Here is a 24344-nt window from a genome sequence, read left to right as displayed (position 1 = left end):
CGTCTCAACTTGTCCATGCAAAGATAACACTCTAGTTTCAGAAGACAAAGTTTTACCTCATCTTAGGATCAAAAAGAGAGGAAAAGTGAATAAATTAGGTTTTATGACTATAAGTCTAAGGTTCTCTTCCAAAGTTTGTGGGAAAGGAAGACAGAAAATGACACTGGCTTTTGATTGTCCTGCTGAAGTTGAAGCTTCTGTCTAAGGTTTACCATAGAGTTTTCTGGCAGATTTTCTTGGCATATCTACCAATTTTTTTGTTTATTTTTGTTTTCTAGATAAAAGCACTTAGAGGTGTGCATTAACTCTTTTGAGTCACTAGGGTATAGTTCAGTCCCCTGCTTCAGTTTTGCCAAGGCACGATATTGCTATTAGAATGCATTATGGCTTTTTGCTAAATGGTATCTTTGTGTCTTGAAAGACCTCTCAAAGGAGCTAATGTATTCTAAGAAGCTAATTTACAATTATGGAGTCTCTGACAAATATTAATAAAAAATTTTGGAACGGTGGGTAGTATCAAAGGTTATTTTCTGATTTCCTCAGACATTTTTTTCAGTTGAAGTATATAAACTACACTGAACGGTTAAGTTCTGATACATTTTATGTTTGAGAAAACTTCTTCAATAAATTAAGAAGTCTTCACTTCTCCAAATGTATTCCTGCTCTTAGGTTCCTTTCTTATTAAGCTTAACCATTTTTTCCTCTCCAACTTGGAACTAATCTGTGTACACTCATGATTTATCCTTGGGGCAATTCAAATTCTTATCTAAATCGAGCACTGGTACTTTCTTCCTTCTTAATCTTTATGTAGCTTCAAACTATAAATGGAATTCTTTTTATGTAACGACTAGAGAAATGAAAGTTTCATGTGGATTCCAGAAGGCTTGTAACCATCTCATTTTTCACTAGGAAAATGTACAGGACTATCACATGCTAGTTCTCCAAGCCAAGTCTTTGCTGATTTCAGTGTTGTAGTCTGTGAGGGTCTGAACATCAAAGGCAGACATTTGGCCCATTTAGAGGGAAAAAAAAAACTGTTTGCTCTAGAAAAAGTAAAATTGGTACTCACCTGTAAAATATCTTTTGAAGAGGTGTATTGATTTTTAGAGACTACCGTGAACCTTTCTCTGGCTATTCAGATTTATGTAAATACATCTGAACTATGGAAGCACTTAAATTGAATAAGTAGGTTTCCATAAGGAACTTTTTTAAAGGCTTCCTAAATTTTAGAATGAAAAATAAACATGCTGGTAAGAAGCCAATGACTATTAAGGAGGAGATTGTCAGAACTTACCCTTCCGTCTTCCGCTTTCTGGCTTCTGCCACACTGCACCTACTCAAAAGAATGAAAAGCAAAACCAACCCAGCAGCTGAAATAGTAATTCACTTCCATATTTCAGCTAGTACCAAACTGTGACTAGAATTCCTGTACACACATGGACCTGACAAAAAGAACACTTTGAATTAAGAACTGGTTACAATTTACTGAACCATTCCGTGCAGCAGACAGTCTGGTAACAGGAACCTGCAGCTTGTTGCACATGTTTTCTCCAAAGGCTTGAATAGCTTTGGATGGGTTTTCAGGCAATACTTGTTTTAGTTAAGGCCCAGACTCTTCAATCAGCACAGGTCTGGAAGGAGTTTGATCTTGAACAGTCTTGAACAGTCTTGATCAGTCTTGAACAGTGTTGGGGCCTAGAAAAACATCCACTTGAAAAACAAAGATTTCACCCATAGGCACAAATTCCATGTTTTTAGAAGGTTATGACTTATGTATATATCACAGTCGTATCCGTTGATTATGTCAGTGCCTTATGACTCAGAGGTATACTGCATAGACTAGGAATAGAGAGAAGAAAAAAATCATAGCTCATTAGAAAAAGGGTCAAAAATTATTGATAAGTGAAGAGGATGGTTGATGATATGGCAGCATCTGATCCGCCATCTTTCACTAATTATGCCCTATTTTCTATATAATGATCATGAGTTTCAGCATGTAAATTAATTTTGAAAGGCTAAAGGACTAAGTCACCTAAACTCCATGACTTTAAAAGGAAAAGTGAATTTAAAAATTTTTTAATTTCATGCATCAGTTTTGCATGTTACAAGATTTTTTTTAAATGACCTCAGCAACAAATATTTTTCAGATTTACTGTGTAGTACTAAGATAGTGTCTTTGCACTAATAATTTCTAATTATCTCATTACAGGCTTCCTTTCTGTCTGACCAGCCTGAGCCTTACCTGCCATTTCTTTCACGCTTCATTGAAACACAGATGTTTGCTACCTTTATTGATAATAAAATTATGTCTCAGTGGGAAGAGAAAGATTCTTTGCTACGGGTCTTTGACTCTCGGATTGAGAAGATAAGACTGTATAATGTAAGGGCACCCACCTTGAGGACATCTATCTATCAGAAATGCAGCACTTTAAAAGAAGCAGGTACATTTGTCACACCTTTTAAAATTGACTTAAAATTCATGATTTCTTTTTACACATCGTTGGCCTTATAAGCTGAAAATTAATTTTCAATTTTAGATTTCATGATTAATCCTTATACTCTATCAAGTGTTTTCTATCCTTTTGTTTCCTTCTGTTTCTGTGAATTAGTGTCCATCCTATTCCTATTTGACATTCCTCTCCCCTTAAAAGAGGAAAAACAGTGAAAACTTGAATATAACCATAGGTTGCTATGATTTTTGTCTTATTCTCTTTTATTGCCTTAAGTGAAAAAATGTAAATTTCTTTCTTGCTGTTTATGTTGCCTTTTTACTTCTCACCTCTTTCATTAAAAGAAAAATAAGTATTAATTTAAAATAGTGAATCTGAGATGCTGCCTAATTTACATAACTACAACAATTTATTTACTTTCTAGTGGTGCCATTAATTATAATTCATTTATTGAAATTAAAATCTCTGAATTCTTATATTCAAATTAGAGGTTTTTCTAGGGCGCCTGGGTGGCTTGGTTAAACATCTGACTTTGGCTTAGGTCATGAACTCGCGGTTCATGGGTTCAAGCCCTGCATCAGGCTCTGTGCTGACAGCTCAGAGCCTGGAGCCTGCTTCAGATTCTGTGTCTCCCTCTTTCTCTCTGCCCTTCCCCACTTGTGCTCTGTCTGTCCCTCCCTCCCTCCCTCTCTCGCTCACTCTCTCAAAAAATGAATAAACATTAAAAAAAAAAGTAAATTAAAAAAAAATTAGAGGTTCCCCAACCCTGACACCAGTTTTTGCCCTGAGAGAACCATCAGTCTTGGCCATCAGTAATGTAGTCCATTAAATAAATAAACATATTAATAGTATTTTCTGAGTACTTACTATGTTCCAGACATCATATCACATGCATTTTTGGATTTGACCTTAACAATGAGGGGGTTTATTTCAGAAACATTTATTTCTGTTTTATGACTGTCCTCATTTTATAGTTGGGAAAGCTGAGAGGTTAAGTAACTTGCTTATGGTTGCTTGGCTAGTGATTGATAGAGCATGATTTGAACTCAGGGTTGACTGATTCTAGCACCTGAAGCCTTACTACCACATTAGATGTTTATTTAGTAAAGAAACATGAAGTGTACCAGTCCACACATTTTATACATTTCTACCTTGTTCCTAACACTTCCTTTGCCAAATAAACTGCCTCCTATCACCTGAATGCCCCTTTCTTTAATTTTTTTTTTCCCCTTCAAGCATAGTTGCTATTTGAGAGCAAGTTTTTTGCTGAAGCAAAAAGAAGCAGGAAAAGAGTTTCTTTGTTCTGCCTCCATGTTTGCCTTTCTCACTTTATTTAAATAGATCAAAGTCACAGGAGTGGTGATGCTATAGTTGTAGCATATTTAAGGAAAGAAGTATGTGAATGATGTCTTTAGTCTTAAGAGGTCTCTTTGAGAATTCATGATTATGCTGAAACATCATTCTGTTTTATTCCCACTTAGGAGGGTAGATCCTTGGAGCCCCTTCAGGAAATGGCAGTTACCTCCATATTTCTGGAAATTGGGGAGTGGAATGAATGAAACTGTCTGTGCCTATTCAGAGAATATTATGACTTTCAGTGCTTTAATAGCCATGTGAATAATATAATGCCTTGTTGAGAAAATTTCATTCCAACCTTCATGACAGAATTTTTTTAATGGAGCTAAGCATTGATTCCTTTATTTGTGTGCTTCCAGAAAATCTTTTCAATTAAAATAGATTTTCTGTCAGCCCCTCAAAGAGGTTGACATTCCCACTATCATCACAGAAATTATATAATACTCTTGAAAATACACCATTATAGGTTTAACATATGAAAATGTGATTAGACTAAAGCACTAGACTCCCAGGAACCTAATTTATCAAAAGACTTTTTTTTTAAGTGAAAGAAGGCATCTGGCTGTGACTGTGTCTATATCCCCCATAAATGGTGCAGTTATTTCTTTCATCATGTAAAATTATCCTCTTCCCACCCCAAACAAAAGTATAGAGGTTGGCATTTGTTGTTTATTATTGACTTTTATTGGGTATTTTTTTGTCCTTTGTTGTTTTGATTTTATTTTTTGTTTTGCCTCTAACTAAAAAGAATTTTGATTTGCAGGTGAACTCTTTAGGCAGAGGCTATCTGCTGTTGATATTGTGGCACCAGAACCGCATGATTTCTGTGCAGAAAGACAAGTTGATAGTAATACAGAGTTTTTCTTTTTTCTTACCAATCACAGAAAATGAGTATTGGCACAAAACCTTGAAAATCTAACAGGCCCGTGACCTCTCAAAGCAGGCATTTAATAATTTCTAAATGTTCAGTATTCACTGGTGGTATAATTACTGAAAAGTAACATTGCGTTACACTCCCAAGGCAATCTTAAATATAAACCCTAGAGTAACTCATTATGAATCATGATTTTTGTTTTCAAAAAGCTTCCTGACTAAAGGAGAATAACTCAGTATCAGATGGATTTCTCTGTCATTTTAAATCCAGCGGAAAAACTGAAGCTACCTTTTTTTTCCCTTTGATGAGAACAGAAGCATTCATTGGCAGAGATGGAATTTTGTAGTATTTCATGGAACATAAAATTGGCAGGGACTTCAGAGAATTCCATGCCATGAATCTAAGCTTTATTTTGCCTAAACCATCTGTTAATTAAGTGTTTTATAAATATTAGGAGCACTGAGAGTATAGATAGGGTTGTGAAGAGCCAGGGGGCATCACTGAAAACTTAAATATCATTTCATATTAAAACATGGCATTCTTTTGCCTAACATAAAACATACGGACTGTGTTTTAAGAGAAGTTAGAAGTTACACATTAAAAATAAAATGAAATTCAAGAAGTTTTGGATAAATTATTCTGAATTATAAAGGAAAAATAGGGAAGTTTGAGATAGATATCTAATATTGTGAAGTTTTAGTCCTAGAGGATAATAGTGACTTCTGCAAAGTATCCCTCACTGCTGTCATCAGACACAAGCAACTGGCTTAGGTGAAACATTAACCACACACAAGATGGTATTAAGCATGTTCTTTTGAGAAGTGTGGAATATGCCATGGAGAGATCCACTTTCCACTCAAAAGGAAAGTTTTTTTCAAAAAACTTTCCACTCAAAAGGAAAGTTTTTAAGACTATGTATGGGGAATAACCAGCAGTACTCAATCTGCTGGTATTGAGCCGGGCAAAATAAATTGGTTCCATGAAATACTTATAAAAATACCTTTTTACTTCTCTTAAATCCCAAGATTAGCAGTTCCCACAGTATGATCTGTTTGTCACACAACCATTACTGCTTGTTCTCCCCTTTTGGTAATCTAAAGGATTAAAGACCTAGTGTCGCTTCACAAATATATTTTCTCTTGAAAATTCAGTTCATAAAAACATTTAAGATCAGATTTTTTTTTTTACTAGAGAGATAATTTGCTATTTCTTGGGTCTTTGAGATAATCTCCTAACTTTAAGCAGTTTTAAATAGAAATGTTGAGTAATTCCTATCTTTTAACTTTGGCCTGTTTTATTCTTCAGAAGGCCAGTTTCTTATCCTCTGGACATTTTCTAAATGCCTGCTTATTTTATTCTCTGCATTACCCCTCCTGATCTAATAAACACTCCTAAATGACTCCTACTAATGAGAATGTGAGTGTTGCTAAAAGTGAAGTCATAAACTTTACATAGTTTCTTGTTTTTACAAATGGAGAACTATGAGTATTTAATGGGTCTGTGTACAAAGAAATAAAAGTAAAAAAGACTACTGTGCTTGCTTTTCCTTCCTTGTCTTTCATTTGAAGGACAATATTTTATTTACCATCATTTTCTTAAATTTGTACTTAGAACATATTTTCATTAAGAAAATATTTTTCTTAAATATTGAAATATTTAATATTGAAGTATTAAAATATTGAGTATTCCACTTAGGGGAGACTTGTTTTAGTACTAAATTATAGATTTTTCAACCCTGCTGCTCTGCGATTGACAAAGGCAGAAAATACCATGAAAATTAGTCATCTAGTGTTTACTTAAAATTAACCTTTTTATATTTACACTGATTTCTAAAGAACTTTTATAAAAATCTGTTTTAGAGTGTCAGAAAGATTGAGTTCCTTGTTGGTGCATGAGTGGAGGAAGCATTGTTTTAAGGTTTAGCCAATGAAATGTCTCTAATTTGTTATAAATTTAATTTATAGCCCAATCAATTGAGCAGCGACTAATGAAAATGGATCACACTGCAATCCACCCACATCTGCTTGATATGAAAATTGGTCAAGGCAAATATGAGCAAGGGTTCTTTCCAAAGCTACAGTCTGATGTCTTGGCAACAGGACCAACTAATAACAAGTAAGCACGTTCTTCACTTGAATAGTCCGTTGAAGGGATAATGAAGGGTAGGTACAATGCTGCGCAACTTTAATGGGGCATTGTAACCATTAACTATCTTATCGAACTGATTACTTTTCCAAAGACCAAAACAACCCATTTGAAATATGGATTGGGGCACCTGGGTGGCCCAGTCGGTTAAGCATCCACCTCTTGATTTTGGCTCAGGTTGTGATCTCATGCTTTGTAGGTTCAAGCCCTGTGTCAGGCTCTGTGCTGGCAGTATGGAGCCTCCTTGGGATTCCCTGCCCCTCTCCCCTGCTTGCACACACGCAGCTCTCTTACTATCAAAATAAATACATACATACATACATATTTTAAAAAATATATGGATTGACATTCTATGAGTATTTGACTTTTAATTCCATCATGTAAAAAATCTAAAGACTGGACATATTTTTCATTTTTTAAGTAGTGTGTGCTTGGGAAGTTTCCCTTTATTTTTTTTTTTAATTGTTTTTAATGTTTGTTTATTTTTGAGAGAGAGAGACAGGGCATGAGTGGGGGAGGGACAGACAGAGAGGGAGACAGAATCGGAAGCAAGCTCCAGGCTCTGAACTGTCAGCACAGAGCCCGACACAGGGCTCGAAACCACAAGCCGTGAGATCATAACCTGAGTCAAAGTCAGACGTTTAACCAACTGAGCTAACCGGGTGCCCCGTGGGAGTAGTTTCCCTTTAAATGACCAAATGTAATGCCATCTAATGGAATTAGAAAAATGATACTTTCACTATCTGTATTAGTTTCCTAGGACTGCTATAACAAAATACTACAAACTTGGCGGCTTTTAAAACAACAGAAATTTATTCTTTCATAGTTTTGGAAGCTAGAAGTCCAAAATCAAGGTATTGGCAAGGTCCTTCTCCCTCCCAAGACCTCTAAAAAAGGAGCCGCCCTTGCTTCTTCCAGTGCTGAGGCCAGCGCTGGCTTCAGGCATTCGTTAACTTGTAACAGTATTAACTCCAGTCTCTGTCTCTGTCTCTGTTGGTCAGGAAAAAGGAAAACATAGTAAATTATCTTTATAATATGTGACGGTAACACTTGGCTTAATTTAATAAACACTATTCTAAGCTAGGTACTGTGTATTTGGAATTTGTTGGGGTGCATGTATATGCGGTAATATTTGTGTATCCTTGTGTTTGTACTGCTTATACTCTATTTTTAATAACCTGAAAGGAATGAAATCCTTACTAATTTCCTAGCTGAAGGTGTTCCTTTATTTTTTTATTTTTAACTTTTTTTAATGTTTATTTATTTTTGAGAGAGAGAGTGGGGGTGGGGGGGGGGGGTTGGCAGAGACAGAGGGAGAAACAGAATCTGAAGCAGAGTCCAGGCTCTGAGCTGTCAGCACAGAGCCCGACATGGGGCTCAAACCCACGAACTGAAAGATCATGACCTAGCCGAAGTTGGACACTTAACAGACTAAGCCACTCAGGTCCCCCTGAAGGTGTTCCTTTAAATATGTTTCTAAAATGTGTCAGAATTATTAATTCATTTAGTTCCAAATGTGAGAAAGCTGTATAGTGAGAGCAGACATATTAAAGGGAAAAAATGCTGTGCATGGATCACACGGTTGCAGGTACTGTTTGCATTGCTGTTTCTTTTCCTTCAGAGTCTAGTATTCATCATTCATAAATATATACCCCTTTACAGCTCTTAGTCAGAAAACTTAGAAATTTTCATCACCATATTTTTTCTGCTTTCAAATATACCTTTTTCTGCCAGTGGAGCCTTCTCCGTGCCAACACAGGGTTGGTTATGGAGTTGATCTGCTGATAACTAATATTAAGCTGATTCTACACTGGCTTCTCTGCTGACAGCATTGAGTACATTAGCTCATTTTTATAAGCATACCCCTGTATATAAACCTACATTGTTTTACCTATTTAATGAGTGAGTTTCAGAGAGAGTTAACAACTTACTCAAGATCACACACCTAAGAAGTGGTTAAAACTAGAATTCAGACCTAGGTCTGCTAATTCAGGGCCCAGGCCCTTAACTGTTACACCACCTACACATAGTGTCTGGCTCAGCTACTCCAAAACAAGGGTGACACATGCCTTGTCTTACTTTTGGAGTTGGAAACTGTGCTTTGGTAGCCCCCAGGAAATTTTGAGTGACCTAAAATATTGAACATAAAGGTGCACTATGAGGAAAAAAGGTAAGTACCAAAAATTTTGTAACATACATAGTTTTGCAAATAGTCCGAAAGAAACATCTTACTTTTAAGCCATCTTTCAAGAACCTACATATTATTTACTTATTTAGTTTGGGCCATTTAGTCAAAAGACATAATTCTACTTCTTTTTTATTCCCTTCACTGAATTCTCTGCTTGCCTCTTCTGAAAATTCAGGTGGCTCACTGCCACTTACATTTTGTGTACCCAGTGTAACAAGATCTTCCACAATGAAAGAGCCCTCAGATACCTCACTTCTACCTTAAAATGGACTCTATTAGGAGGGGTGACCCCAAAGAAGATAAGATAATACTCTGAGGAGCAAGGTACATGTTAAGCGCCATCTTTCCTAGGGAAGAACTACATGAAGCAGTGGTTGAGATCAAATGGCCTAACCCTGAAGACAGTGGCATTATAATGTGTTGGTAGAAGTCTGAGATTGGGTTACTGGCAAAGTTAGGATTAGAACTCAGTTCTCCTTACTCCAGGGACTGAGTTCGGAATTCTCATTCATAAAGCCTGGAGGTCTGGAAAGTCTTCAGTCCAGTATCCTTTTACATATTTGGAAAAGGAGTGCTGTACAGTGAAGTAAAAATTATGTCGGTGGAGTATGCGACTTTTGATCTTGGGATTGTGAGTTCATGCCCCACTTTAGGTATAGAGATTACTTAAAAATAAAATCTTAAAAAATAAGAATTTTAAAACCTTTGATTAAACTCTTTTATTTAAATAGATTGTCTAAACTTCAATGAAGTCAGTAGTGGAAGATGATTCATGAGGAAGGTGGGAAAGTTATGTATTCACAATGAAATCTTACCCTCCTATAGAAAATGCAAGTATTTATACTAAGATCTTGGAAAGGAAGATTGTGGAGATAATTTAATGTGCTGCTTACAAGACAGAAATAAATAGCTAATGACTGAAAATGTTACCTTACTTCGTTAATTTGCAGGGGTTTGCCCTCCATTAAAGAAGTGTTTCTGCTCTTTAACCCCTTTTTTAAGTTTTATTTATATATTTGAGGGCGTGGGGGCAGAGAGAGAGGGGGGTGAAGAGAGAATCCCAAGCAGGCCCTGCACAGAGCCCAGTGCGAGGCTTGAACTCACAAACTGTAAGATCATGATCTGAGCCAAAGTCAAGAGTCAGATGCTTAACCGACAAAGTCACCCAGGTGCCCCTATTCCTGCTTTTTTTAAACACTGACTTAAAAGTGTGCTAAGACATATTGACCAGTATGGGGGTTAAACCTTCCAGATGATTGTACTAGATATAATATTCTATTTTTCAGAAATGAATGAGAATTTTCCATCAGAACAGACTAGTCCATCAGCTTACTTATTTTTTCCTACGCTTGTAAAATATCCTAATTGTATGAATTACTTTTATATTAGTGGACTATTAATTTAAATCGTTTTCATTTCATTTAAATAGTATTTCCTTTAATAGCATTAGGTTGTCATTATTTATTTAGCAATATTTATGGAACCCCTACTGTATGTGAGACAGTGTCCTGTTCACTGGGAATTTAGCAGTGAACAAAACAACAGAAGTCCCTGCTTTCAAGGAGGAGGAGACAAAGGAACTTAATTTGTAAAATAAATAACCTATCAGGTAGTGATAAGATTTGTGAAGAAAAATAAAGCAGAAAAGGGAAGTAGGGAGTGTTAAATAGGGAAGATTTCAACTTTAAAATCTTACTGCAGTATTTTCTTGCTTTTAATCTTGTGTATAATCCCAAGGTTGAGCCCTAAGCATTACATTTTCAGGTATATTGTAGTCTGAAAGAGAAAAGGTCTAAGAACTCATGGCAGGATAAAGAGATTTATAACCATGCCTCTGCAAATGGCTGACCAACTATTAGAATTTCATAGGCTGCTTTTGAAACAAAAGCAAATAAGCAATCATTAGTATTTCAGCGAATGTGATCATCTTTGGTAACAATATGCTTAGTAAATGAGACTTAATAATGAAAAGAACAAAATAATTCCTTGACAAGACCAGGAATGGGTATAGTTCATCATAATTTTCTCAAGCAGATGATCATTTCCTTGTTTTGAAAATAAAATAGAACAAAATTAAAATTTTTGTCCCACAGGAGTGTATAGTGAGATGCTAGTTATATCATGTAAATTAATATTTACCCTTTTCGGGGCGCCTGGGTGGCGCAGTCGGTTAAGCGTCCGACTTCAGCCAGGTCACGATCTCGCGGTCTGTGAGTTCGAGCCCCGCGTCAGGCTCTGGGCGGATGGCTCGGAGCCTGGAGCCTGTTTCCGATTCTGTGTCTCCCTCTCTCTCTGCCCCTCCCCCATTCATGCTCTGTCTCTCTCTGTCCCAAAATAAATAAAAACGTTGAAAAAAAAATTAAAAAAAAAAAAATATTTACCCTTTTCTTTACCTAAAGCCTTTGCCACTCTTGCCTGCCAAGGAAGCTGTTCTGCCATTTGTATTCTCCCTTTCTTTATTTATTATATAAATTCATTGGCTTATTTTTATAGTCTATTTTTACTATTTATTTGACCCACTCTGTCCAGTAACCCTAATTTTTTAAATTCCTGGACAAATATTACTATGTTTTACTGACCTTTTTTGCTACAGGGCTATTTCCAAAGCCCCCAGCCCTTTATACATTTTGTTACTTATACTTCCCCTTTGTTTATTATATAAATTTATCATCTGGTGTTTATATTCTGCTTCAGAGTTGTGAAAGAAAAACAATATTCATGGTACCTGTTGAAGATTTGAGACACACTTTATTCAAGGGGAACCATGTAGGGACCGTTGCACTGAGGGCTTGCAGTGGGAGAGAGGGAGATTGAACTTTATTCCAAATACAATATGTGGTAAGTAGGAATTTATAGTCAAGTAGCAGAGTGGAAAAAAACTTACTAAGAGGAAACATCAAAAGTAAGGTGAGGGGTGGATTTTGACTAAACCAACCTAACAGGATTCTTGCTGAAGGCAGGCCTGGGTGATCAGACATCACCTGGGGGGTTATGGATGATGTAGAAACTGATCAGACTGGCACAAAAAACAGACACATAGACCAATGGAATAGAATAGAAACCCCAGAACTAGACCGACAAACGTATGGCCAACTAATCTTTGACAAAGCAGGAAAGAACATCCAATGGAAAAAAGACAGTCTCTTTAACAAATGGTGCTGGGAGAACTGGACAGCAACATGCAGAAGGCTGAAACTAGACCACTTTCTCACACCATTCACAAAAACAAACTCAAAATGGAATAAAGGACCTGAAAGACAGGAAACCGTCAAAACCCTAGAGGAGAAAGCAGGAAAAGACCTCTCTGACCTCAGCCGTAGCAATCTCTTACTCGACACATCCCCAAAGGCAAGGGAATTAAAAGCAAAAATGAATTACTGGGACCTTATGAAGATAAAAGCTTCTGCACAGCAAAGGAAACAACCAACAAAACTAAAAGGCAACCAACGGAATGGGAAAAGATATTTGCAAATGACATATCGGACAAAGGGCTAGTATCCAAAATCTATAAAGAGCTCACCAAACTCCACACCCAAAAAACAAATAACCAGTGAAGAAATGGGCAGAAAACATGAATAGACACTTCTCTAAAGAAGACATCCGGATGGCCAACAGGCACATGAAAAGATGCTCAACATCGCTCCTTATCAGGGAAATACAAATCAAAACCACACTCAGCTATCACCTCATGCCAGTCACAGTGGCCAAAATGAACAAATCAGGAGACTATAGATGCTGGAGAGGATGTGGAGAAACGGGAACCCTCTTGCACTGTTGGTGGAATGCAAATTGGTGCAGCCACTCTGGAAAACAGTGTGGAGGTTCCTCAGAAAATTAAAATAGACCTACCCTATGACCCAGCAATAGCATGCTAGGAATTTACCCAAGGATACAGGAGTACTGATGCATAGGGGCACTTGTACCCCCAATGTTTATAGTAGCACTCTCAACAATAGCTAAATTATGGAAAGAGCCTAAATGTCCATCAACTGATGAATGGATAAAGAAATTGTGGTTTATATACACAATGGAGTACTACAGGGCAATGAGGAAAGAACGAAATATGGCCCTTTGTAGCAACATGGATGGAACTGGAGAGTGTGATGCTAAGTGAAATAAGCCATACAGAGAAAGACAGATACCATATGTTTTCACTCTTATGTGGATCCTGAGAAACTTAACAAAAACCCATAGGGGAAGGGAAGGAAAAAAAACAAAGTTAGAGTGGGAGAGAGCAAAGCATAAGAGACTCTTCAAAACTGAGAACAAACTGAGGGTTGATGGGGGGTGGGAGGGAGGGGAGGGTGGGTGATGGGTATGAGGAGGGCACCTTTTGGGATGAGCACTGGTGTTGTATGGAAACCAATTTGACAATAAATTTCATATATTGAAAAAATTAAAAGAAAAAAAAAAGAAACTGATCAGACCATTGAGAATGATCAAATACTGAGGATGGGGGCTCTCCCTGCTAAACTGACTTAGCAACGTTCTTGTCAAAACTGGCTATTATAAGGAAGTGCACAGAGTGGACCTAGGAGAAGGTTCAGAAGCCTAAGGTTTGATCAAGCGAAGAATCTTTCTTTGTCAGTGCCTTAATATTCTTTTTTTCTGGATCTTCCTCCTCAGTCACCCCAGTTTTTTTTGTATCCTTTTTACAGTCCTTACTTAATACTTGTTATTGGGACATTTCCAAGGTCTCCACTTCAACGATTTATCACTAGGACTGGTATTTTTTTGTCCCAATATAAACCTATTTTTTAATTTTTTTATTTTTTTTTATTTTAAAACCTATTTTTTTAAACTATTTTAAGAGGGACTACCTTTCTTTTTTTAATTTTTTTTTTTCAACGTTTATTTATTTTTGCGACAGAGAGAGACAGAGCATGAACGGGGGGAGGGGCAGAGAGAGAGGGAGACACAGAATCAGAAACAGGCTCCAGGCTCTGAGCATCAGCCCAGAGCCCGAGTCGGGGCTCGAACTCACGGACCGCGAGATCGTGACCTGGCTGAAGTCGGACGCTTTAACCGACTGCACCACCCAGGCGCCCCGGGACTACCTTTCTTGATGTCATTTTTTTTTTTTTTTTAATTTTTTTTTTCAACGTTTATTTTTTTTTGGGACAGAGAGAGGCAGAGCATGAACGGGGGGGGGGGCAGAGAGAGAGGGAGACACAGAATCGGAAACAGGCTCCAGGCTCTGAGCCATCAGCCCAGAGCCCGAGTCGGGGCTCGAACTCACGGACCGCGAGATCGTGACCTGGCTGAAGTCGGACGCGTAACCGACTGCGCCACCCAGGCGCCCCTCTTGATGTCATTTTTATCATAATTATTCAGTGTTCCTCTAAATAGCAGACTGAAATGAAATGATTCAGAAGCTTGAAACCAAAGGCATGCATAAATTATTTTAAAAGCAACAAAAGAAGCTGCATTCTCATTTTAAGCTTTTTGTAAATTGCATACTTTATTAAATAAAAAATAAAATAATGAACTGTCAGTAATACAATATGACTTTTCCTGAGTGCCAAAGTATAAATTCATTTTTTAAAATTTATATAGCTCTGTGCTATCAAGAATATACGCAAGAGTAGATATTCTTAGAAAAGTGTGATGAATACATAGTCATGGGGATGATAACTCAAGATTGAGAATTTTTAAAACTGGTTTGATTTAAAATAATATACGCTCACTAGAAAATTTAGAATACTTGAAAGTGATAGGGTAAATTTTTAAAACGCCCATAATGCCATCACCATGAGATGTCAACATTTCTTGTCATGCTCTTCCCATTGCATAGATCATGGTGTGCATGTCCATGTTTACTTTTTCACAAAATTAGGAGATTATTTATACAATGTTTTATCTTGTTTGTTTTTCCCATTCATTATTGTACCATGAAATTCTCCTATCTTAATATTCCTAGCAACTTTTTAATGATTACATATTTCATTATATAGCACCCCTACTGTGAACAGTTAGGTTGTTTTGAGCACATTTACTTGATCCTGATTAACTCTTGGTTGTAAGATCTGTTATTAACTCAAAAGCTTTTTGGAAAATTTATACATTAAACATGTATATGGAATAGAAGACACATTAATTTTAGGAACATTTAAAGGCCAAACTATGAGTCCTTGGATTAAGGAAACAATTTGTATTACATACAGGTTGTGAGGAATGTCTGTAAGCCTAAATGTTAGACTGGATTTCTGATTATGTATTTAGAGTGTATTTATAGAAAGTCCAGGTGATGTACAGACTGCCAAAAAAACAGTGACAGACATACCAGCTCTTCGAGAGTTTATAGTAGAGAGGATTTTATAGGAATAGAGATAAGTGATTGTAACACAATGTGATAGGTAATAAAATTGGGGAGTATAAGAAGGGTAGACAGTTTAGAATTGGAAGAATAAAGAACATTTTCTGTGTAACATTGAAGCTATCTGAAAGAATAGAAATTGGGAGGAAACTTCAGGGACAAAGGCTCAAAGGTGACAGAAACTGACCCCATTGGAAACACTGACTTAGTTGAAAATAGCTGGAGTTATAAGATGGTACTAAGTGTAGCAGAGAGATTGGTTTGAGCTAAGAATTGAATGATAGCCATTGGATATGACAGTTAAGGATATAAATGGCTTCAAGAGCATTGTCGGGGGAAGCTTATTTGAGATAAACCGAACATCCAAAGGTAACTAAGTAGAAGCCTTATATGTAATCTTTTAAGAATTTTTACAGGAAGAGTGAAGTAGGAAACTTACACATAACTGTAGAGGGTCAAGAGAGAGACCAGCATGCTTGTAAGCTGAAGGGAAATTATTCAGTTGAGAAAGAAAAATTGAGATTCAGAAAAAGATGACTAGGGTCACCTGGGTGGCTGAAGTCACCAACTTCAGCTCAGGTTATGATCTCATGGTTGGTGAGTTCAAGCCCCACATCGGGCCCCACACTGACCTGACCATGCAGAGCCTGCTTGGGATATTCTCTCTCTCTCTCTCTCTCTCTCTCTCTCTCTCTCTCTCTCTCTCTGTGTCCCTCCCCCTTGTACACTCTCTCTCCCTCTCAAATGAATAAACTTAAAAAAATAAAGAAAGAGATAGTTAATGCGGCAGGTTGAAGAAAGCAAGAGAGAATTAGTCAAGGAGTTTCTTACAGGTGGCAGTAATAGTTTTGAGCTATGGCCAGTATATTTTATACTTTGGGATTAGAAGAAAGATGAAATGTCTGTGTATACATCGTTTAAACAGAAGGCAGGCAATTGAGGGGAGGCCCTTGAGGATAAAGCGAAAGGTTTGGAACAGTTTTTGAGGGGAATGGGAGAGAGGTGATAAAGGGCATGACAAATCAACCACTAATCTACATAGATATGAGAAGTTACACGATAGTATTCATCCAGGGTTTGGGGCTCTGTTGGACAGTAAAGTGGAAAGGAGAGGATCATTATGAGGTGATACTATGTATTTTTTTACCTCAGTTTTTAAAAAGTACTGATTTTAGTGATGGTTACATGTCCTCTGAATATAATAAAAACCGCTGGAATTGTATGCTTTAAATAGGTGTATTGTGTGGTATTTAATTATATTACAATAAAGACATTACATATTTAAAGAATTGGTTGAAAATAAGTATGTTAGTCTTTTAAAACAGTACATTTTTTCTATTTTGGAGATAAGTGATCGCTTCTTGTTGTTTGTTTTAACCTGCACCTCCTTGGGTACGGCTATTTTCCAGTCGCTGGGTGAGTCGGAGCGCCACGGCGCAGCGCAGGAAAGACCGCCTTCGCCAACATTCCGAGCACATTGGATTGGACAACGACCTGAGGGAGGTATGTGGGCCGCCTTCCCAGGACGCCTCCATACAACAGCCATGAACTAGGCTTACTCAGCTCAGGCAGTTGTCATGGTGCAAGTTCTTCCGATGTCTTTACAGAATGGTTTGTTTTATTTTAAAATAGTAATCCTTTTGTACTGACTTTAAAAGAACCACCTTTTTGTAATTTTAATACACCTTAAAGTACGGCCACTAAAACAAGTCTCCCTGTGTTACCACATCAAGTAAAGGCCTAAGTTTAGGATACATTTTTGGTCAGTAGTCTCCTGTGGGGGAAAAAGTATACAAGAAACATATTTAAGTTTCAAGCATAATTAAACTAGAATAAGATGCATTTGCTTGTGCTTTATTCCTTGGATTGTGGACACCATTTTTTAAAGTGTTTAGAAATTATTTTTGAATTAGATCTTTATGCTTTATTTGTACTACTTAAAATACAAGCATAGTTCTACATTTGAAATAATTATAAGTAAGTTTTTGGTTATTGTAATCAAGAAAATGCAATCGGAAGATCTGTTAACTATTTTCTAAACTCAGATGTGTAAAATAAAGCAGAAAACATCATTCCAAATATCTATTGCTTTTGGTTGAAATGTTCATACATTATGATTTTAAACATTTTCTTAAAAATTGAAGCATAATCTGTCTAGTGCTTTTCTTTGTGCTATCATATTTTCTTCTTTCCCCTCCCTTTTGCTGTGACTTTATATCATATGCATGCACATTTTGCTGGTCTTTTTCTCCCTGTCCTTTTTTTTTTTTTTTTTTTTTTTTTTTTTTTTTTTTTTTTTTTTCGCTTTTCTGTCATTGGCACTTCTCCATCCTCTTAGCCTTCCGGGGAACTTTTGGTCTGTCAGAACTCCATGCATTCTGGGAGTGGGATCAGGGTCTACCTCCTCCTGCACGACTTCCTAAAAAATCCTTCTCTGAGTGCTGCCTGGTATGTTCTTTGCCTGAAAGTGCTTTGCAGATGTTCCTGAATCTTGTCTTTGGTGTCCTTGAATTATCCACATGTGTGTGTGCATATAGCTGTAGAGCCTCACATCACCTTGTGACGTGAATTGTTAGCCCCTCAATTTTGCTCTCCACTTCCTGTTATGTTTGATACCTTTTCTTGGTGGTGTGTGCTAATGCAAGTAATTCTGAACTCCTGGCAGGTAAAACTAATTATTCAGATTCCTTATTAGTGTATTTTGAAGGTAAGGGGGGAGTTGTGGAGGGACCAGACGTAGCACTTGTGTTCTTTCAAAGGAGAAATATATTAAATGTTCAAACTCCCTTTAAAGTATTTTTGCAGAAATGCAGAAATAATTCATTTTGAACAGTTTTCTCTTTCTGGCTGGGTTTTACTCCACAGTATTTTAATGAACTTCCTGATCTGTTTTTTGAGGGTTTGTTGTTGTTGTTTTGGTTTGGTTTTTTATTGTTTTAGTTTGAAACGTGTTTCCTCTTCTTCCTGGTTTGTATTTTATGTGGTAAGAAAAGCAGATCATCAGTATAGAATTTTAGTTCTAAGAGGAACCCTTGAGGTCACCTTGTCCAACATTACATGAAGTCCAAGAGACTTGCCCAATGTTAATGGACACACAAGGCAGAGCTGGGCCTATAGCCCAGGACTACTGATAGCCAAACTGGTCCTCTTCCCAGTAACCCTGTTTACCAGGTTGCACTCAACAGCTCCTCACCTGAGGACAAGAGGACTTAGGACTCTGGTTTGTTATTTTGTCTTGACAGAAATGAAGAAGAGCATAGTAGAAATCTCAGAAGAAATCTGGGGTCACTTCCTTTTAGTAGTAAAATGAACTTCTTATAAAGACATTCCTTGTGAAAGATTTCTCTTTCTTTCTCCATTTTTCACCTTAAAGTACACCTTTTCCTCCAACTGCCCCAAAGAAAATTACATTTTTATCATCACTTATTTACTATAAAGGCAAGTGCTCTATTTCTTGCAATGTACATAGGCAGCCTCACTTCTTGTGAGGAAGGGCCTCCTGCCACCCCCTCTATCCTCTGTGTGCATGTCCGAGGAATGTTGCTCATTCCATGGCTTCACCAGAGATGCTCAGGAGAAGACTGGGCCCTATGGCATTCGCTGTTGGCTGATAATCATATTGCCCCATATGTGCTGTGTACCTGGTAAATATGACCAGTCAAAGGATAACCCCATTCTAGCTTGTTTTCATTTATAAAATAGAACGTACACTTTAACAGGGCTTTATTCTTAATCCAGTTATTTACTTAATAACCTAATTGTTCATATATTTTTGAAAAAACAGAAATGCCAAGACCTGTTTCTAGTCTCTAGCCTGACAGTGTTCCTCACTCCTTCTAGCCAGTGTTTCTTCCTAAGCTAAGACTGAATCTTCCCTCTCTGGAGGACTGAGTCACAGTAGTTCTCTCTGCATTTGCACAAGTCCTAAAGGTGGAAGAAACAGACACAGGGGAGAAACAACCCCTTTAACATTTGCCAGTTAACATTTGTTTTTACCAGCCTTTTATCTCTGATTTGTAATATCCAGATAATATCTATACCACCTGAAATGTTAGGAAATGCACGTGTTATAATTCTCATATAGGATCTCTGCCTTGTATCTCAGGTGGGTTTTGCTGAAGCTTTTCATTTCCTGCGTTTATTTATTTGAAAACTAACCTTCAGGATGTTTTGATAGACCTTATTACCCTTAGCTTCCTTGGTGGTGATAGTTGTCTCTCATTTCAATTTTCCCTCTTTCTTTGACCCTCTAAAAATATTTGAAGCCAAAAATATAGACACAAATATAATGGAAACTAAGTATTTGTAGCGTTCATTTTTAAAAATCTTTCCTTAAATGATTGCACTAGAAAGGAAACATTTCTGTTTATGCAGTAGCCAGGTACACTGATCAGCCAAATCCTTAATCAGTGGGATTTTTTTTAGAAATTTGTACAAGATTTAGCAGATTATTTGTCTTCCAAAGGGAAATATTTTAAATGTACAAACTCCCTTTTTATTTAAAGAATGCAAAGGATTTTACACATTTTCCCTTACAATATCAAATTCTTCCCTTAAGATAGTAAAGATAGATTTCACATATGTGCCTGTGGGAGGATGTGCTGGCTTACAATCTCTCTCTCCCCTCAACAAACTGCTAGTTTTACTATATCACTTAGAGTAGTTATTCTCTAAAATGGTCCTAAGACACTTGGACTTTGCGGAGATTCTGCCCCGTGGTCCTGATGCAAACTTAAAGTGTGTAGATGAGCTTTTGCAGGTGGCACAGAAAGAAGAGGGACAACCAGCATCCTGTGGTAATCACCCATAGTGATTTTTTTTTCTCCTGGACATTCACTAACTGAAGCTCAAGAGCAGTGGACTGGATTCTGTGGTACTCTCTGAGCCATCACTTTCTCTGAAAGTAATATGTTTTCCACTTTCTCTTGATTGTGGAACAAGGCAAGGAAGGGGGGGAATGTAGCAGACAAGTTCAGAGTGAGTTCATGGTCTTTCTTGTGAGGTATGGGGGCATGTTTTATGCCCATTTTACAAGTAAGCTAATATGCCTGAGGTTATAAAATTAGTTGCAACCAGGTTTTAGAGCTCCTGATTTCCCTGTTGTGACTTGATTAAAAGCAAAGGGTTGGGTTGGAGAGCACTGCCCAAGAGGGTAGGAGTGTGTTCAGTCTCGATCTGTGGGGAGAGGAGGAAACCAGTGATTGAGAATCACTGGTTTCTTGTAGAACCTTGGATTAGTATCCAGAAACCCCAATTTTTTTCATCCCCATCATGCTCCTGACTAATCACAGCCTTGGGTATTCCCAGTAAAAAGATTAAACTAGATGAGATTAGATTCCATCATATTTTGAATGTGTTTTAACCTGATGGGGTTTCTGTCACCCTCATTTTCACAGGGGTTAACAATTGGGAAGTGAGGAGAGTACGAATGCCCTCTGCCTTTAGGTGGCGCTAAAACTTGAATTGCTATTGCATGAATACACTTATGGCCTTCTTTGCATCTTGTTGTTTCTGCACTTATTTGTGTAATGTTAAGAAAGGAGAGTATCTGATGTTTACGTATTTAAAAATACTCTTAATTTTTAGAAATATATGCAAGAGGCGCGAAGTTTAGGAAAAAACCTGAGGCAACCCAAATTGTCAGACCTTTCTCTGCAGTGATTGCACAGACCAACTGCAAATTTGTAGAAGGGCTTATTAAAAGAATGTAGAATGAAGGTACGTATTACTCACTGATGGAAGACGGTGTGCTATCATGTTAATTCCATTTGTGAGGCTAAGATGAGCTGAATCAGCTCCCATCTGGGCCTGCAGCTTTCCTCGAAGAAAACTTTTCCTGGGGTATAAACCTCACGTACTCTTTACTGAGGTCATGAATTTTCATGGGTTCTCTGTTGCCCATAGAATCAGTGACATGAGAGCCCTGCACAATTTCTCTCACCTCTTCAGCCATTGCTGTCTTTTCTCCAACATGAACAGGATAGTAAGCCAGTCAGAAGTTGTATCAGGAATGTGGTCATCTTATGCGAAAGGCAACACGGTTTTTGTGTAGAACCTTGTCCATGCCCATCATGTATGTATACCCATGAGGAAGAAGACCTTAGCTATAGGTTAGGTTTGTATATATTAACACACTAGTCTTCTTCTCAGATAGCTGTGTTCATCAAAGGTGATAATACAAACTGACAAAATTCAGGACATCATTTTAGCCAGTAATTCCATTCTTTTATTTGACAGTCACTTCTGGAGTACCTTCTGTGTATTCAGTATATACACTGGTTTCAGTATCAGCATACAGTGTTGAATCAGAGAGATGGTCTCGACCTTAAAGAACTAGATTCTCTCTCACTTTACATTTGATAAGTGCAGCTAAGACTGCTGTAAGTTGCTTACTTGAAACTAATTTCTATTTCCTTTTTATTTTCTGGTGCATACTCATGAGCAGAGACAAGATAAAAGAGGAAAAGAGGAAGGAAAAAGAGACCTGGTTCACTCACAGATTAGGGAGTTCTGAAAAAATTTAGAGCTGTTTGTGTTGTCGTTTTTGCCTAAGTGTAGTCAAAGCTAACTGCAGGTACCTTCAGTCTGCCAACGTGCAGGGGCAGTGGAGGCTTAGTTGCAGTGGCAGGATGGGTTTCACATTCTTCCCATTTCCTGGGTCTGGTGTGATTCCCCAAAGTTATTCAAGCTAGTATTCTGAAAACTGTCCATCATAAATGTTTACTTGAGGATACTTTCATATAGTATCATATTCTCCCACTAGTGACCCCGTATTTGTCTGACAAAATAATAAAACTATATGTGATATTACTGCAGTTATTTGACCACAGAAATTAAGATACTTTTCCCAAAGTGATGAAAAATCTACAATTAGAAGTATAATGAAGGGATGGTGGACTGGCTCAGTAGGTGGAGTGTGCCACTCTTGATCTCGGGTTGTGGATTCAAGCCCCACATGGGGTGTAGAGCTTACTAAAAAAATAATAATAATAATCTTTTAAAAAAAGGTGTAGGGGCGCCTGGGTGGCTCAGTTGGTTGAGCGGCCGACTTCGCTCAGGTCACGATCTCGCAGTCCGTGAGTTCGAGCCCCACGTCGGGCTCTGTGCTGACAGCTCGGAGCCTGGAGCCTGTTCGGATTCTGTGTCTCCCTCTCTCTGACCCTCCCCGTTCATGCTCCATCTCTCTCTGTCTCAAAAATAAATAAACGTTAAAAAAAATTTTTTTTAATAAATAAAATAAATAAATAAATAAATAAATAAAATTTTAAAAAGGTGTAACGAAAGAACCCAGGTCTCTGATCTAGTAGTTGACTTGTTGGCTTTTTTGCTTCACTACTGGGATAACACTTGTGACCACATGTGATGTTCTCAGACAAAACGCATGTTGGTGGAGAGAGATGGGACATGAAGCAGTGGAACTGGGCCATGGAGAAGCAAACATAACCGGCTTGGAGGAGAACACCTTGATCGCCAGTCTCTGTGACCTGCTGGAAAGGATATGGAGCCACGGCTTGCAGATTAAGCAGGTAATAGTCTCAGGAGGTCCTGGTGATGTGGCTCGTTAGGAACCCTGTCAAGAAATGGTCACAAAGAGAAAAAGATAAACATTAAAGGGTATGTTTCTTTGTCCCAGGATAACGGGAAATGCACCATAGGCTTTTTAATTCCAGAAAAAGAAAAAAAACCCATGATTAGAGGTGGCTTGGGGCTCTTTTCCTGGTAAACAGAAAAGGATAAAACAGCACATTTACTGCAGAGGCCATACTGCTTTTGTCACTGTCCAGGAAAAAAATCTGTTAGCCAGAATTAACCTTCTTTACCATTTTAAGGTATCTAGTTATTCAGGGTGCAAAAAATCAAATGGTTTCTTTGTTTTTGTCCCTCTTATCTCCTGTTCTGATTGTTTCTGTTGTGAATATGTTCTTTCTTCCTCCCCTTTTCTCTTCTCCTCTGGTTTTTTTTCTTCCATAGTTGGCATTCCATACACACAAACTATTTTGCATATGGATATACACCAAATACACTCTGTGCTGCTAGAGCCTTTTAATTCTGTGGTTACTAGTGTGGCAGTGTAGACAGTCCTAAACATACAATTAAATAACAAACTGAGCTGAAGTTCAGAGTCCATGCGTACTTCTGGCGGTCTCTTTAGCTGACCTTCCCCAGGCTATTGCTAATCTTCTCAGTGAGGCAAAGGATGACCCTCCTTTCACAAGGAGGGTGAGTTGCTCAGAATATACATAGCTGAGAATGGATGAGCTTGGATCTCCAAACATCAAAATGGCCATTTCAACATGAATGGTTTGATAAGAAAATTATTTTTTGATTAATTAGTTCTTATAAGATGAAAAATTTTTTGTGCCTTGTAATTTCAGGGGAAGTCAGCTTTGTGGTCACATTTAATTCAGTTTCAGGACAGAGAAGAGAAACAAGAGCATCTTGCAGAATCACCAGGTGAGAGTTCATTGGTTTGTTTCTGCGGAACTGGTGGCATTGGACCATGGGAAGAATCAGTAGGATACGGCTTTGTCTATACCTCCTCTCTCTCTCTCAGGCTGAAACTTACCCATCTTGCCAGTAGTGGGGTAAGGCAGAAGGAGCAATAGTCACTTGACCTTTCTGATCTTCATCCAGAAGACAGGGAAAATAATGTTACGCTATATAAGACTATAATGTTGATTAAATGAGATAACATGTGAAAACCCCTAATGAATTGTAAAGGATCATACAAGTATACCTTACTCTCACCACTGTTAGGCTGTAGTGTATCCTGGGTTTTTACCTTAAAGTTTTATACGCCCATCATTAATAATCTTTCAGAGAAAAAACATGTATATGTATATATGCCTCAAAAGTCTTCAGGAGTCATATTTCTTCTTCAGTTTACAGCAAGACTTCACTTGTTAGAAGTGTTGTTATACTTTAGCTAGTTAGAGTTATATAGGGTTCGTAGATACGTATTTTTCTTTATGTAAAATAATCATCTATTTCACAAAAAGTAGAAGTAATGGTGGA

General features: G+C 37.6%; 1 protein-coding gene across 1 annotated transcript in view; it reads left to right on the top strand.

Moving 5' to 3' along the window:
* Positions 1 to 24344, top strand: part of DENND5B (DENN domain containing 5B) — a 191929-nt gene that overhangs the window by 118285 nt on the left and 49300 nt on the right. The window contains 9 exon segments of the mRNA XM_032593944.1: positions 2210 to 2441; positions 6645 to 6795; positions 16739 to 16832; positions 20916 to 20979; positions 20982 to 21019; positions 21021 to 21047; positions 22702 to 22725; positions 22727 to 22855; positions 23705 to 23783. Coding sequence (XP_032449835.1) covers positions 2210 to 2441; positions 6645 to 6795; positions 16739 to 16832; positions 20916 to 20979; positions 20982 to 21019; positions 21021 to 21047; positions 22702 to 22725; positions 22727 to 22855; positions 23705 to 23783 — 838 coding nt within the window.

Source organism: Lynx canadensis, chromosome B4, assembly GCF_007474595.2.
Source record: "Lynx canadensis isolate LIC74 chromosome B4, mLynCan4.pri.v2, whole genome shotgun sequence".
Taxonomy (NCBI): Eukaryota; Metazoa; Chordata; class Mammalia; order Carnivora; family Felidae; genus Lynx; species Lynx canadensis.
Note: the sequence above shows the minus strand (reverse complement) of the source record. Positions and strands in the feature narration are given on the sequence as shown.